The 17,827-nt window shown below is 32.4% G+C and overlaps 1 protein-coding gene across 4 annotated transcripts; it reads right to left on the bottom strand.

Annotated features, from left to right (window-relative positions):
• Positions 1-444: 444 nt before the first annotated feature.
• LOC105333603 (protein white) lies at positions 445-17,426 on the bottom strand. Of its 4 annotated transcripts, none has more exons than XM_066073698.1 (21): positions 17,408-17,426; positions 14,462-14,566; positions 11,452-11,616; positions 11,052-11,100; positions 10,708-10,897; positions 10,395-10,466; positions 10,060-10,158; positions 9,528-9,694; positions 9,352-9,423; positions 9,114-9,216; positions 8,908-8,997; positions 8,686-8,714; positions 8,301-8,406; positions 7,686-7,823; positions 5,928-6,020; positions 5,374-5,431; positions 5,010-5,087; positions 4,327-4,432; positions 3,921-4,021; positions 1,492-1,559; positions 445-1,300 (listed from the first exon to the last, which is right to left on the bottom strand). In XM_066073698.1, exons 2-21 carry the CDS (start codon positions 14,553-14,555, stop codon positions 1,196-1,198), a joined length of 1,983 nt encoding a protein of 660 aa, XP_065929770.1. In that variant the 5' UTR covers positions 14,556-14,566; positions 17,408-17,426; the 3' UTR covers positions 445-1,195. The 4 variants fall into 4 exon arrangements, with proteins under 4 accessions (XP_065929770.1, XP_011434953.2, XP_065929769.1 ...); XM_011436651.4 differs by lacking the exon at positions 17,408-17,426 and adding an exon at positions 16,235-16,393; XM_066073697.1 differs by lacking the exon at positions 17,408-17,426 and adding an exon at positions 16,075-16,206.
• Between the last annotated feature and the right edge of the window lie 401 nt (positions 17,427-17,827).

Consider the following 17,827-nt stretch of genomic DNA (forward strand, 5'->3'; position numbering starts at 1 on the left):
GAGTCGCCATTTTTAAATGTAAACAAACTGCACCACTTCACATTACGGGGCTGGTGATGGAGTTTAAAATAAAATCAGAGGCAAGATGTCTGTAGTAAAATGTCCAGGGAATTTTTTGGAATCAAATATTTTTATAGAATGTGTTCGGAAATTAAATTAATCAGCCCAAAACTAGCGCAAGTTTTTATGCGCCGTAAATTGCAGGTTTTTTTATACTATGGAAGGGGGGGGGGGCACTGTAGCTCCTAGGTCGTCCATCCGAATTTTTCGGACCGGGAACTACAGACCTGCAGCTACCTTTAATAAAATTGTTTTAGTTGATATATATTCTTAGTTATCAAACATATGAAATAAATACAAATATTTACATTCTACTGTGTTTTTCCATTAAATTCCGTGATGTTTAAATGCCTCTAAATGCAACACCTATTCACTGCGTATGAATTTACATGTAATTTACATAAGTAGTTCTCAAACAGTGATTTCTATGTAATCGGTTAAAAAATGTATTTCATAAATGTTGTCAAAACACCATGTTTTATAATTATTCAACAAAACAGTTGACTTTATTGTTAAAAGCAACATTTCAATAGTTATTTTTCATGGATTATATTTTCATGCTCGTCGATCTCATCTCAACGGTCTCTGTAAAAACCAGTTTAAACCGGTATTACAAATCAGCTGTTCTTGCTGTTACTAATTTACTCCCTCCTTGGTCTCCACTTTATATCGATTTATTTAAGTAAACAATTGATTTCTTCAGTAACGCGCGTTATTCAATTTGTCTGCTCACCTGACGGCAGTTATTGACACGACGACGTCAACAATAAATCATTCAATGCTATAGTACATGTATATGAAATCACTGTAAAATAAAAGATGAAAACTCGAATGATCATATCAAGAGAATTCACAAAACAGGCAGAAGTCTTTAAAATGTTGTTCAACATACAAAATGAATATTTAAGTTAATGATACATACTCAATCAACTTTAACAATATCGATAACGGTTCAAATTATAGCTGATCGATAACATAGGTAATCTAGTTGATTCTTCACTAGCTTGAAAATTGAAGTTCAATTTATAATTCACAAAATGTTCAAGTTCTTTCTTAAACGTTAAAATAATACATGTATCCCTTTAAAGGAATCCGATTATGAAACTATTGTTCCCAGGCACATGGACGTAATCTCTTAAGATGACGATCGCCTTGCTCTCGCATACAGTGTGATAAAGGATATAAGTCTAAATCCAAGGAAAAGGGCAAACAACAAACCGAGGTCAAGATAAAAATTATCCTACAATAGAAAAAAGACATTTGTAAAACATTTCAAAATTTAAAGCACTTGTGTGTGTGTGTGTGTGTGTGTGTGTGTGTGTGTGTGTGTGTGTGTGTGAGAGAGAGAGAGAGAGAGAGAGAGAGAGAGAGAGAGATAGATAGATAGATAGATAGATATGCACGATGTTACTATCTGAAGAAATACACAACCTTGTCAAAACTTAGGTTCTTGATCACCGAATTGCCATCAGGAATACATTGTGTACTGGAGGTACAATCTACAATTAGTTAGATGGGTATATATAGGTAGGAACGAAAGGGAAAATTAAAGTCAGCAATGTCAATGAAAGTCTGTCTGTCCCAAGATACTCTCAAAGTTTTGCTTAATTATTCGATAGTCAAAAATATCTCAGGATTTAAACGATGTTCATTCAAATGCATGAAAAAACTCCAAGAATTCTCCTTTGAAACGCTCAGTATAGCTTATCAGGTTTCAGTACACAGCTTATTAATAAAATAAAGAAGTCTACGGGTTATTTGCACTGAACAATACCGTTGATGATAACATTGAAAAATTGTGTGAGGTGTTCCGAGTGACTTTCCGAATGGAGAAAAGATGTCAACATTTCCAATTTTAAATCTCCGTACGAACTCTGTTTTCGTTCCTGTAATTTTTCCGAGTGAATATTTATAACGATTCAATGAAGATATCTTGGATATTTTTCCTTTCATCGATTTAAATTGCACTTCTTTCAAAGTTACGTGTATTTATATTAAAAATCTTCCAAATGTGCTGAATACATATCTTGGGACAGACTATACATAATTTTCTTTTCAATTTATTTCATCACAAAATCCACCTAAGTAAACTTAGCACATAACCAAGTTTCCCAAATGTATAATGTATGAAATCAACTATATGGTCTTATTCAAATCAATAAACTTTATTTTCAGTACAACTATTAAGGTTAACGAGGTAGATGTTCATGATCAAACAGAACGCTGTTTTAAGTTAAGCCCGACACTAAAAGAGAACCGAGAGTGCAATACTACAGTGACCAGTATGTGAGTACACTTAATGTTTCAAAAATACGATCTACATTAATTATTATATAATTAGTATCTCATTTAAAAGTAAAGCAAGTAGGAGTCACATCTCAAAAATTTGAGATATAGCATGAAATAAGCTAATTTTAGGCAAAAATTGGAGTTAATTTTTTCTTTACTTCTATGAAATATAAGCTAAATATGCCAAACTATATCGATAGAAATATCAAAATATTGTTTAACTGTGTTTTTAGAACATCATGAATATCTAGAGGATATCTATATTGTGTGATTCCATATTTGCTTTATCCAAAGAGTTGATATGGTTATATATTCGCGAGGCTTGCCGAGCAAATATAAAATCACACAATTATAGATGTTCTATTTATTTCATACAACTTGATTTATATTATTTGATTTAAATATATGACCCGAATTGATTTTTTTTCAAAGATTAAAAACGATGATGCAACGTTGTGTTATGCAGTTATTGCGACCTTCCGCAATACAATTTAGTACGTCATATCAGAGATAAATCTAACTGTTTTAATGTAAAGTTTCACTGAAATAAACTTTGAAATAATGTTTTAGCCCTAAATAATTTTTCCTAGAGCTTACTCATTTGATTAAATGGAAATACTGATCAGAAGGCTTGAATAATCAAGTTTATTGACAAACACAAAGTTGCGAATGCTCGTTAGTTTGAATTGACTCGAACGAGGAACAGTTGTTGATGCATGATGTTTTATAACACAAACACCAGCCTAATGATTCGAGATTGAAAATAGTGAATAAGGATGCTTACTGGTGATGGAATCAAAGTCTTATGAAACATTATTTCTGTAAGTTCTTGTATATAAACACAACCAGTGCGCTCTGTTTTCATCACGTCGCCAGGATGAACTTCTTGATATAGATAACTTAAAATTTGCAGTTTTATAAACTACACATAGCAAATTGAAAGTTTGAAGGGGGCTCAACTTATAAAATCAAAGTACTGAAGTACTGAAAGCCGGGCTCTTTTGGTGTGTCTTTATGCATATTGTGTAGTAAAGACTGAAAATATCTCTCTCTCTCTCTCTCTCTCTCTCTCTCTCTCTCTCTCTCTCTCTCATGCTTTTAAAGTCGGCAAAGCATCAGAGAGCGACCAAATTTTGTAAGCGGCTATAAACAAAAAATAAGTCTGTCTAGTAGAAGTTAAAAAGTTCAACAGTTGCTGCCTTGAATTTTGCAACAAGCATTATATATTCAATCCTCATTTCTTCATCGCGCAGCAAAGTAGTTCATGGAAATTCATGCGCATTGTATGTGTCCAAAATGCATAGTAATGTTTTAAAAACACGTTATTAATAAGAAAACTAAAAAAGATAGACAATTCATTCGAAATTTAAAAAAAAGAAACAAAATGCAAACACTTTTGACAAAACGTGGTTCTTTGTGTAACTATTTGGTATAGCGGAAGCTTTACCTTGACGCTGTTTGGTTTTTTGTTTACTTGTGCTATTTATAGTAACATTGGCGACCCAAAACCTAAGGAGTGAACCTCTTTAAGTGGTAGTGGCAAAACTTTTAATGTTTAATATTATACGTACTTATATTTTTGACATCCTCCCACTGGTTCACAACTAACATCTCATTTCCATACGAAAACCATGAGAGATACTTCAACCATATAAGGTAATCAGGTGTTGATCTATTCATAAAAAAACACCAGCTGTTGAACTGAATATTGATGCATACTTGTGAACGAAATTTCAATTATTTTTATTTTTATCTAAACCTTGTTTTTTAAAACCAAATCAATTTGATTAGCTGTTAGGTTTTTTTTTTAAATCACACCATAAGAATAACCAAGTATATGTCGAAGTACATACGCAATAAAATATGTCAAAGTCTGTTTTCAATACAGACATATTGATAAAATAATGCTTGTCAAATTGTAATAGACTATTTGAATTCAAGACATACTACTAGTATAATCATCTAAACATTACCAACCCATTGTTAAGGAAAAATCCTCCAAACAAAAGAAATGGAATCATTAGAGCGGGGGCTATGGCAAGGGCCGCTGTTACAGATGGAACAGCTGCTGAGACCAAATAACCTTAAAACACACATTTAAAAAAGAGGTACAGCGCACATACTTAACAAAAACCTCACAATATAGCGCTTTTGCAAACTTCAAACATTATCAATATTGTACATTATTTTCTTAATTAAAACATTCAAAAAACGCAAACATCACAATAACCATGTTAATAGATCTGACGTATCTTACACGACATCATTGATATATGAGATATATAGAAAAATAGTTTGCAATAATAGTTGGATATTGGAATATTTGAACCACCTTCAACCAAAGAAATTCGACTAAAATCATATTGTACCATGTATCGTGGTACATGTTTACTTTGCATTAATACAATAGCTACATATGTGAAAAAGACGTCATAAGAAAGTGTTGCATGTGTAGCCTATTGATACAGCGTAAGTGTTTTTGATTTTTCTGTCGCTGGATCAATTCATCAAATAGTAAATATTTTACTTTTCATTTAAATAATGATACATGTAAGAATAGGAAGTATATCAATTAAAAAATCATTTGTCATACTTATGTTGCTTCAAGGGTTTTAAAGTTGATAAATCAGAAGAAAACAAAGACATAAACATGTTCATACCAAAGGAAGCAGCAGTGTTTCCAATAAGAACTGCAATGCCGGTGGCGGTTAAGAAAGAGTTTGCGTCATGAACCAAACCTAAATATATTGCATTCTAAATAACTTGTTCATTTCATTATCTTTTTCGTCAGAATACAACTATATGAATTAGCAAGTTTTATATAAATAATATACTTCATATATGACAAATCTAAGTGTGATGATATACTACATTTTCATCTACTGCACGAAAACAAATATGAATTTTAATAATCGCTAAATCAAGTTACACATTTCACTACTGTAATAGTTCTGTTTGCATGTCAATTTGAAGTCAATAAGCAACAAATTGAAAATTTTAAACTCAAAATTCACATATACTTACCGCTCATCCAATAAAGAATTGACATAAATATGACAGGAATCAAAATGAGGAACGGAATCTGAAACCAAACAACAGTGATTATTTATTGTAAAACTTGGTGGTTAAACTAGCTCATAGATTCTTTCTTCAAAAGGAACCCAAGATAATTACTGCATAGCTGAGCATATTTTTTAAATGGGAATTGATCTTTTTTGAGCTGAATGTTTTTTCCAGATCAGCCCCCCCCCCCTCCAACCCCCACCCAAACCACTGAACATAATTTTGTTCATTTTAAGTTCATGTGCATTCTTAAAACAAAACACGATTCTTTTATTTTCCTTTGACCCCTTTTTACTCAGAAATCATGATATTTTTAAGCATCATTCTGATCTTGTGTTTTTGGCGCATCCTTTAAATCACTGGGAGAATTTTTATAAAAGTTATAGATATTCACTGATATAAATATTGCAGGAAATTCTGATACATTGCTCTAAATTTACACGAAATAAAGTATCATCGAAAGCAAAAAATGTCCGATCAAATTTGATTTATGTTTTAATTTACACGCAACATACCTCAACCAGAGTTTTGCTTAAGTAGTAAACCCCGACTCCGTAAAGTCCAGACCCGTACTCTCTTAGAAAAATTGGGATCTCCAGTGGAAACACCTAACAAGTAAAATTATAAATTATAATGCTACCAATATAGCTAAATTTACAAGAATGTCGCATAACATTCGTATGCCTTCTTAAATTAGTAGCAACTAAATTCAAAATATTGAGCGGAGAGTGTCTTTTCAAGTACATTTAAACAAAATAAAAAAAAATAAAAATAACCCGCGTTAACGAGTTATGTAAATTTTTTTCTGCAATGATCGCTACCTTCATTACCTGCATAAATCATCAAAGAAATCGTGTTATTGTTATATTTTCATCTTTCTTTTACATGTAACAAATAAATAAATGGATTGTAAAAGGTAAGTAAAATCCACTAAATTACTGCTAATGTACTGAAATTATATGTACGTTAGCTAAAAGAAACAGCAAAATCGTTTCCTATGGGAATTTGAGTCTGACATCATCATGATTATTTTGTGCAGTCCGTGATTTTTCCCAGGTCGCTGTAGGTTTCGACCAATCGATAAACGGGGCTTGTAGATTTTAGTCTGGCTGTTTTTATAGAGCTATGAATTAACTATAAATTTCCGTAGGAAATAGAGGGAATCATATTCAGTAGATGTAAATATTGTACATGTGGCTTGAATCTAGATCTTTTTAGTAAAATGACCTAATAATCAATGAAGTCAATAAAATGATTATTTATTTTGTTCTTTAAACCACATTTATTTGATCTCAGTTTTACTTCTAAATTATCTTTTGTTATTTTGTAATATAAAAAATTGAAGAAAAAAAAATTCTGAACAGAATAAAAGCTTGTCTTGGCTGCACAAAAAACATATTTGAGTTTTAAATTTACCATTTGTCTATGTGATTTAAGTTAATTTAGTTACATGTATTTAATTTTTGTATTTTTTTTTTAGCATTGAAAAAGCTCAGTAATAAAAATCCCTAACTAATAAAGGCGGATAAACACTATACATGAAATTAAAGAGATGTCCTAAGACATATTGCTGATTATATTTAAATCTAAATACGAACAATCTAAACTAGGTTCAACCCAAATTGAAATATAAAAAACAAAATTTGTGTATATATATATATATATATATATATATATATATATATATATATATATATATATATATATATATATATATCAATTTCATACGGTTACTAGTTCCTTTGCGGTAGTATGTTTTAGGTTCAATTATTCGTTTGCAACTAAGTTTTTAATACCTGTTTTGTTAATTTGAAACAAAATAACCTTTGTTTTGATCAGTTCTATTTACAAAATTCGTATAATTATTTCCAAATATTTAAAAATCATTTGAATCTTATCTGAATATGATTCTCTCATATATTTGAATGTAGTTTGTACTAAATTTCCTTGAAAGATTGTAAAAACATTTATATTTTTATCATCCATTTAAAATGATATTTATTATTTTATCAAAAACATGTGCAACGTCTTATCAAAACTTGTTTTATATGTTTTTTCTTCCATATGCGTTATAAACAGCAAGTTAAAAACTTTGAGTTGACGTATTTGCCACTACCCTCCCACCCCCCCCCCCCCCCCCCAGTTTTTCACCAAGAAAAAATTAAATGAGTTACATGTAGTAGTATTCAATTAACTGGAATATACGTCCTTTAGATATGATACGTAAATAATCCAAATGTTAAAATTCTGCATATGATCTTCAATGGACTTACGTTAAGAACGGAAAAAATGTTGGTGAAACTGAGATTTGTAATGATGACAAATATAGCTCCATTGATATTCATTATGTCCTCTTGTGAATATTCGTCGTCCGTCTTCAGGTAGATCAAACCCAAGATTACTGAGAAAAACTGTAATGTAAATTGTATGGAAAATGCCTATATGGCCATATTTCACCTCTCATTAAGATTGCATAAAAAGCCTTACAGGCATTTTTCCTCAATCGACATGTAAAGCAACTTTGCCTTATCACTGTGGATAACATAACTTATCACTGTAGATAACATATAACTTATCACTGTGGATAACATATAACTTATCACTGTGGATAACATATAACTTTGCCTTATCACTGTGCATAACATAAAACTTTGCCTTATCACTGTGGATAACATGTAACTTAATTGTACCCTTTTTTCAAAATACTACACTATCTTAATTTGTTTTTCACTGTCTCTTACAAGGACGTATGCTGTGTTGGCTAATTTACAATTAAGAATCAAATCAATTTATAGAAAGTAAATATTTAATTATATTCTTTATCTACGTCATGAAGGATAAATGCTCCACAATGGAGAGATGTTTTTCTTTGTTATATTTAATCTTACTATCGTTTGGACAAACTTGATCCGGACAATAAGAGGATCTCTTATACTTGTAATCCAACTTCTCCAAAACACAGACTTCACTTGCTGAAGGAGAGATGCCCCGTATCTATAAAAGAGGGACATGCATGCAATAGTTGTAAATGTTTTACTGCAGCATAATAATATATCTAGTTTTTAAAAAAAATTCAGTTCATTTTGGGCTTTCACATACATATAGATCATAACAGTTTAATTGTTATGATCTATATGTATGTGAACGTTGCACAGACCATTGAAATTGCATAATCATAGATATAATCTGTATTTTAGAAATAACCGTGTTGTTAAAAGAAAATGAAAAAAGGACCAGATTCATTATGGATTTATCTATATTAAAACTACTTACCTTGAAGTATTATTTAATGTGTTTTCTACCTACAAATAAAGAAATATGATTCATACCGCAGAACAAGAAAGAAATTGTTATATCTTGAAAAAAAAATACTACCTCTCAAAAATGCTAAAGAAATACTTATCTCTATGCATGATAAGCAATATAAACGAAGAAAGAAAAAAAACACCCTATATAGGTTTTTTAAGGATTGCTAGAGTGAAATAATTAACTTACAAAACTTTGAGACACCTGAGCACTACCAGTTTTTATCTCTTCCTTCATTTGTAAATATGGTTGCGATGCCTCATAAACATCGCATATGTCCTGTAATGATAATTTAAAACTATAGTAAACTGTAAATATAAGAGCTTTTAAAAATTACAAAGGTTTCATGCTTTATTCATAATAGAATAATTCTGTAAAATCTACACCGTAGTTACCTTGACCTTTGCTTTACAATCTTTTTCCTTTCCTGGTACGATTGCCAATGTCAAAATAAAGTGATCAGCCGGGTTGTAGTTGACAGGGCTAGGGTGTCCATTGCTAGAGAATATCAGGAACCTTAGGGCTATTAGCTTTAGTTTGACAAACGTATGTACATGCATATTTTGATACTTCGTATGTACTTAAACTATTTTATATATTAAAAAAAAATAATAAAATTTAATGATAACACACCTTTTAAAGAATTCAAGAGCATCAGGAATCGGACCAGAAAATGCAACACGACCTTCTGCCAAAAGAAAAACCCTAGAATGTAAGAAATATAAATTCGATATTAATTGTTCTGTCTCACCGTGGATGATAAGTCATTCTGTACTGAGTACACCCTGAGATTAAGTTTAAATACTAACTCGTCAAACAATTCAAAGACCTCAGAGGGTGGCTGATGTATTGTGCAGATAATGGTCCTGCCTTTTTGGACCAATGCCTTCAGAGATTGGATGACGCTGTATGCCATAAATGAGTCTAAACCGGACGTGGCTTCGTCACAAAACATTAAAGGAGGGTTGGTTAGAAGCTGTAATGAAATTGGCTTGTGTGATGACACTTGACTTTTTCCATAAAAATTAGCTTAGAAACAAACACCTTAGCTATTACAAAATAATCATTGTCAAATATTACGGACTCATGTTTACTTACAGTAATTTTCTAACATTATTCATTTATTATGTAAGTGCTTTTTAAGTTGGTAAATTCACCTTAACGATTATTATATTAAAACAGAACTGTCACGGTGTGTACATGTAGCCTAAATCTTACGAGTAAAAAATCAGTCAATTTTGTATAGGGGCCTAGTCTAGTCTAAATAATAAATGCTTTTGGCGTTGAAGACTTATACGCTTCAGAAAATCATATAAAAAAGAACAAAAGCTAGTAACTCACATCTGACGCAAATGACAATCGCTTCATCTCTCCTCCAGAGATCCCTCTAAGTCGACCGGGAATTCCAATGACAGTGTCGGCACATTTCTTCAAGCCCAGCTTTTCATCATAAAGAGAAGCACAATCCATTAATTTTGTTAATTGACAAATAAAGAATATATTCTCATATTGCTTACTTTTTGTTTCTCATTAAGCTTAATGTTTCATAATTTTAATAAAAATTATATTTTTACAATAACTTCTGTTTTGTGTACACAAATTTAAATATTTTCTTAGATAAAAATCATGATTGGCTCTATATGATTTATCAATTTTTTAGAGAACAAGAAACATACCTCATAGATTACATCTTCAACTTTCTGCAGTCGTTGTTCCCGACTTTTCCTTTTATCCATACGTAGTAAAGCCTAAAGTCATAATCATTTGCAATAAAATATAGAATGCATTTAGTAAGTGGTAAACGCTGTTTTTCAAAGGACATTGGCCATGCTTAGTTGTTAAGTTTCCAGAGCGTAACTTCTAATTCGCATTTGATATTTTTTTAAACTGCGCCATTGACTTTTGTACAAAAAAAGTCACTTTTGCACTGCATGGAATAATTATCTGGCAAAGTGTAAAACTCTACTGTCGTTTAATGTATACGTGTACCCTGAATGTTAGGTGTTCTCTGACTGTCAATGATCCTATAAATAGATCGTCCTGCTGGACATAGGCTGATATATTGGCTATCTTTGTTTTGTCGACCACTACACCATTGATACGGATGTCTCCTTGTATGATGAGGGATCCTCTATTTCGGAAGGTCAAAACATTCAGCATTGTCGATTTTCCTGCTCCGCTTTGAAGAAATTTGTGGAATTGCATTAAATTATTCTCCCGTTTCCTTATTTGTACAAATATAATGGCAGTTTTTATTTAACATCGTTGATATTAATCATTCAATAAACAGTGACTTCGTCAGTGAAAATTGATAGAATACAACGATCTCCTACCTGGCCCCCATCACGGCCATAAGCTTTCCTGGTTTGATCATACCACTGACTGAAACAATAAAATACCCCTATATAAATGATGATTCCGAGCACATTGTATCTCATTGCATCTCATTTTATCCCCATCTACCATTCCGTGAAAAGACAGACACCTCATTTTCATCCCACCACTTACTGAACACATAAAAAGACCTAACTCGACCTTCGTTTCATTTGTTCCAAACACTAAAGCATCTTAGAGCAGTGTTGATTTATTTTGGATTAAATAATTTATTGGTGAATTTTAAGAATTAATATCAATCTAAAATTTGCGAAAGATAATTGTTGATAAAATCCATATATACTTATTATCAATTAGACAAATTAAGTTAAAAACACAACTATAACTAAACTTTCATACCATTTGATAATATTTGTTTCGGTGACTCAAGTTTTTGACCTCTGTTACAGCATCCTTTCTTTGGCATTGCGTAAACATTAACATCTTTCCATGTCAAAGTAACTGGATCCAAATCTTCAGCTACTGATTTTTCCAATCCGCCGCCTTTGGATCCAAGTTCAGGGTCTAGTTAAATTTGCAGCAACAATTACAAAAAAACTAGAGAATATAATATGATCAGAGCACATGGCGCAGTGATAATCAGCTCTTATGTATATGTATGAATCTAATACGCTCTCTGGGAATAAACACTGGCTCTTGGGAGCCTATTGGCTGCAAAAAGATTCAGTTCAAAGATTATCATCTCCGGTAAAAAAAAAAAACCACTCGTAGTAAGTATTTAGAATTTATAAAAGCGTTAAATGTATAAGAAAATTTTTGTTACAGTTAGCACAAAGTTCGATAAATTTGAAAATAATTACAATTTGGCAAAACGATTAAATATCAGAACATGACAATATCTTATTTATCTTTGGTTTTGCAAGCATAATGTTTGCCTTATGAATAAAGATATTGAAAAATGAAAAAATAATTATTCTTTTGGTTTTGTTAAAAGAAAAGCTGTATGTTTGTTAACTCTTACATGTCATCTTTAAAAAATCTTCCATACACCCTGAGGCCGCAAGCTGAAGGATGTATAGAATAAAACCCGGGGCAAATCCCCGTAAACGCTTGGTTGGACTTGAATAACGAATTTTTTTCCTTTGATATACAATTTTTAAAATTATATTGGGTTTTTTTTCAGTGAAGTAAGTTTGATACAAAGAACCAAAAATTACAAAATCATTTGAAATTGTGCTGAAAATCATTTCTTCATGCCACTGGCTAAAATATGAAGAAATAGGGATTTTGACAAATTCTTTATTCATTGACTTCTATTAAACGTTACATTATGTTGACCAAAGATGTAAAAAAGAAGTGCATTGACATCACATTTTATTTACACCCGGTTTTAGCAGGTGGTACGGAAATTTACACCCGGCTTGTTAACCAATCAGATCTCGGGTTATAAACGACATAGAAAATAATATTAGTTATCCAGGTCCAATCAAGTGTGTACGGGGATTTTCCCCGGGATGCATTTCATTCTGGAGGTCCACAACCAAAATCTCTATTTTCTCTGGAACCATCAACAATCACAATCATTCAACGTTATTGAAATCAATTGTTATATTCCAACGTATAATCGTTAGAATTACTGTTATTGTTACCTTAATACAAATGTACATGTTTAATCAAATGTCCCGAAAATTCACCTTGTTTTTCTTGAGATTGTTATAAGCTTCAGTCAAATGCGCTACTCAGATATCAATATATATTTACATCTACCAAGTATTATTCCCTCTATTTCTTATGGAAACTTATAGTTAATTCATAGCTCTATAGAAACAGCCAGGCTGAGATAAACACGCCCCGATTATCAATTGGTCGAAATTTACAGCAGCTGAAACTGACAAGAAAGTGACAGGGCTGAAATTGACACGCCCTGTTTATCGATTGGTCGAGACCTACAACTACCTAAGAAAAATCACGGACTGCACGAAATAACCATGATGATGTCAGACTCAAAGTCTCACAGGAGACGATTTGGCTGTTTCTTTTAGCTAACGTACTTATGTACGTTACCAGTAATTAAGTGAATTTTACTTACTTTCACGCTCAATTTATTAATTAGTTAATAGAAAGATGTTGATATAAACAATAAAAATGCTTTCTTTAATGATTCATGCGGGTTATGAAGGTAGCGATCATTGCAGAAAAATATGCATAACCCGCGAACGCGGGTTATTTATTTTTCCTGCAATGTCGCTACCTTCATATCCCGCATGAATCACCAAAGAAAGCATTTTATTGTTTAAATATTCAATAGTCAGGAACAGTGCACGATCCGGAGGCGAGTGCACTATGTATCAAACCCTGACTACTATTTAGGCATAGTACATGCTAAACACAACACTATCATATAAATATTGTATAGCATAATTACGGCAAAGTGACAGAACATATTCAACAAGCCTTACAAATAAAGGGAACGAGAACTGTACCTTGCTTCACGACTGCCATTGTAGACAAGAGTAAATTACACTTGGTGTTTTCTATACTTCAAAACTGATAACATTCTTAACGATACAGGTATTTGAACTCTTACGTTATATGGGTTTATTTTTAGTTGTATAACAAAACGAAAGACAAAGTGTTTAGGGCTAAGATCTAGTAAACTAGTACATATTTTTAAGAATCTGACAGAATTCTGGAAAATAAATTTCTCTTTAAAAAATGCATAACAACAGCTTTGCTAATTTAGGTGGGGTCATAATTTAAAAGCAAACATAATTTAGAAAGGTGTTTTACAATATTTTTGTATCAAATTAATATTATTAGTAAGCTGTCGACAAATGAATAAATTTACATTCCAGATATTTTTTTGCTTGTAAAGTGTGTTGAAAGATACGGCAGTTATAACACTGTAATGCACACAGGGTTAAAATGACGAGTTTTATTATGACGTCACAAACGTTAAACGCTGTTAACTGCAATGTCACAAGCGAAAATCAAAGTTCACGCTTGCGGCTGTTACTGTGGCTCTTCCATTAATATGAACTTACCCTTAGGATAAGATGGGAATTTTAAGGTATAAATCACATTTGCAGACAAGGCATGAAGTTGAAATAATTTAAATATAAGCATTAAATCATGATTTTTTGAAGTATACAGTCTGATAACTGCAACGATGTTTGCTAACGCGCGTTACTCAATTTGTATGCACACACCGCTGCAGTTTTCAGACTGTACTGAATACTTCAAAAAATCATAATTTGTTTAAAGCAATTATGAACACATTCTAAATTATCAATCCGGACACAGTGAAGGAATGACGGCTTTATTACCAAAAGAATATATACTTTTTTATCTTTCGCTGTGTTCTTTTCATTTCAGAAATACAGTTGCTAAATTAATTTTTTTTATGTACCATCAACATCATCGTCGAATCCTCCATTGCTGTGGCTGTAGAATGAGTTTTGTTTGCTTATTCCCAAGATCGGCTTCCTTTCTGAATCCACCATGACAACTTAGTCTAGAAGAAAAGTAGTTTTAAGTATTTTTTATTTGTACGAATATTTGAAATATAAATACATGTCCTGTGGAATCATTTGAATTCATGGGGGCTAATTTCCGTGATTGTGGGGGTTTTTTTAGCTCATTTTAGTGGAGATGTACTGTAATTTCTTAGATGTGTCGGTTTTCAGTTTCAGTAACAAAACTGACCTGCTTCAATATTTTTTTCTCAAGGTTGTAAATTCTCTGGGGAGTGCTACCTACAAATACCACGAAATTTGAGCCACCGCGAATTCTAATGATTCCACAGAATAACTAAAAGACCCCCCCCCCCCCTCAAAGGGTAATTTTTTTAAAATTTTGGTTGAAGCCTCCAATGGCATGTCCATACTTACTATGAACCTATTTTCTGATAAAGAGATGCCCAGAAGCAAAAGACTCACTAAAAGGCCGAATAAGCCCCCTACACCCCAACACAGACACCAACACAGTTTATCAAGAGGTGGTGAATTTGTTAATTTTGATCATGAGAAACGCCTCCTTCACCATTATAACCATGTAATAAGTGTGCTTGCTTTATACCTTGTAACGAAGTTGCTCTATGATCCCTTTACTTCTATACACGAAGTTGCTCTATGATCCCTATACTTCTATACACGAAGTTGCTCTATGATCACTTTACTTCTATACACGAAGTTGCTCTATGATCCCTTTACTTCTATACACGAAGTTGGTCTATGATCCCTATACTTCTATACACGAAGTTGCTCTATGATCCCTATACTTCTATACACGAAGTTGCTCTATGATCACTTTACTTCTATACACGAAGTTGCTCTATGATCCCTATACTTCTATACACGAAGTTGCTCTATGATCACTTTACTTCTATACACGAAGTTGCTCTATGATCCCTATACTTCTATACACGAAGTTGCTCTATGATCCCTATACTTCTATACACGAAGTTGCTCTATGATCACTTTACTTCTATACGTGTACCAAAACCCCTGACCCTTGGGTCGTGATTTTCTCTCAAAAGTTTGGTAAAAGCCTCTTATATAATAAATTTGCCATTAAAATGTTCAGAAGTAGAGACGATTTTATATGACTGCACTTGTTTCGAGAGTCATGGCATCAAGGGAAGGGTTTGCATATGTAATCATGAATCCGTAATTTACATTATTTACATCTTAAGGAAGCTTCACACAAAAATGTTTCAACAATTGGCTATTAGTTATTGAGAGTCGGGATCGTGGCAGTTGCATTTATACTTTTGTTTAGTTTTATCTGATACTGTGGAATCATTAGAATTCGTGGTGGCTTAATTTTCGTGGTAATCGTGGGTAGCCCTCTCCCACGAATTTACAACCTCAACGAACACAAATTTAGGAAGAGTTATCGTTACTAAAACTGAAAACCGACGCATCCACGAAATTACAACCCCACGAATAACAAAACACAACCACTCCACGAAAATTGGCCCCCACGAAATTAAATGATTCCACAGTATATATCTATAGTCACATATTTCCTTCTCAATGCCTCCATGGTACGTATTAGAGATAAGCTGTCAGCAAAAACCAGTTGCTAGAGCCGATTTCGACACATTCTGAGAAAACTGTTTCCAAATGTAAACATAATGATTGCTAAAACAAAGAAATGTGCAAAATCAACTAAATATTACCAGCCTTTGTGTCAGCAAAATATCCTTTATGGAGAAAACTGTATGTATGTGTGACCTCTCTCACAGTCAATACTTTGCATGTTATCTTCCTATTTCATTTTAATAGGTACACTCTCGTCTGATCAAAGTCTCCGTTTTGAACACATAGTCAAGTAGATTGATAAGTGACACGTTAGTCTTAATGAGTTATCTGCATGATAATAGTACAATTACGTGTACATTCAGATTAGGTAAGGAAGCCTGAAGTAGATATCTATTACTACTGAATGTTTTCTTTCTCTTTTTTACATACATTGTCTGTTCGTGGAACTCACTGATAGTTGTTCATGACAAATCCCGAATAACGATCAAATAAAATTGTTTGTGTAAGAATATAAACAATCCTTAAACTGTTTTAAACTACATTCAAACGCACAATCTAATTAAAATTAGGTCTTTGATCCGCTCCGACAAATTCGATATCGCAAAAATCTAATTTCAATCAGATTAATATTCTAATCATTATATAATATTGTTCCGTTCAATGTTCAATACTTATGGTTAGAGATGTTTATTGGGGATTTTATAACATACATTAATTTACACATTTCATATAGACTTTTAAAGAAAAATTCATGAATAGTAAAACAGACAAAAAATTTTTTATTTTATGGTTAATGCAAACACTTATTCTGTCAAGCCAGATACATGTAACATGTATGATTTCTGTCTGCAGTGTTCAATGCCTTCATAATAACATGTTGTAAACCAACAAATTTAAGGAAAGCATTCTATTGTCTGATTTCAAAATGGTGATATATATATCAAAAATATCAAATGAACTTCGATTCTCAAAAGTGGTTTGTTTTTTTTCCGGGGAAATCAATCTCCCCTTCAGGTCAAATCTTTCGTTATATACATGGGATCCTTTACTTGTATGCAAATAAAATAATGTATTGTTTGTGCCAGATCGATGTTAGTCTTCTTTATAGCACTGGCTACAGAAATAAGTGAACTATAGCAATCGTTATTTTGTTATTGTTGAAAATTGCAATGATCCAACCCGGAAATGCCCTTAAAATTGTGTACCTTAATTCTACATGTATTAAATTTCAGCTTGTATTTTCTAAAGATTTCCTCTATATCCATGTATTCTTTCTGATATTAAGTAATGCCTTGTTTTAAAATGCATACCTGTTAACCCTACCGCATTGCGCGGGAGACTCCCGCAAAACGGCCTAATAGTCTAAAACCTCCCGCATCCAACCATCTAAAACCTCCCGCATCCAACCAATCTCCCGCGCGGGAGACTAATTTCTCCCGCAAACGTTTTTGTCTTCCCAATAACAACCCCCTCCTAACATCTGAATCTTTACGTGCAAATTTCAGCAACCATGCGGGTTTTTCTGTCATTTTGGCGTCAAAAAGCTGCTATGTAGTTTGGATATATCAGAACCCATCCAAGTACTGTCTACTGTGATCACAGTTACATCCTTTTGACTATTTACTTTTTACCATTACTTCCGGTTTTGACAAAAATCTGTAACGTACGTAATGCAAAGGCCTTATATAAAATAATTGAAAGCTTCAAATATTCCAATTTTACACTGAAAC

This window comes from Magallana gigas, chromosome 10, assembly GCF_963853765.1.
Source record: "Magallana gigas chromosome 10, xbMagGiga1.1, whole genome shotgun sequence".
In the NCBI taxonomy this organism is placed as follows: Eukaryota; Metazoa; Mollusca; class Bivalvia; order Ostreida; family Ostreidae; genus Magallana; species Magallana gigas.

Bases quoted from the DNA above. Each gene is read 5' to 3' on its own strand.
- LOC105333603 (XM_066073698.1), bottom strand. From the start codon at position 14,555: ATGGTGGATTCAGAAAGGAAGCCGATCTTGGGAATAAGCAAACAAAAC. The intron at 6,021-7,685 runs GTAAGTCCATTG...TTTACTTGTTAG, and splicing joins ACATTTTTTCCGTTCTTAAC to GTGTTTCCACTGGAGATCCC. The intron at 4,433-5,009 runs GTATGAACATGT...GTGTGTTTTAAG, and splicing joins AAACACTGCTGCTTCCTTTG to GTTATTTGGTCTCAGCAGCT.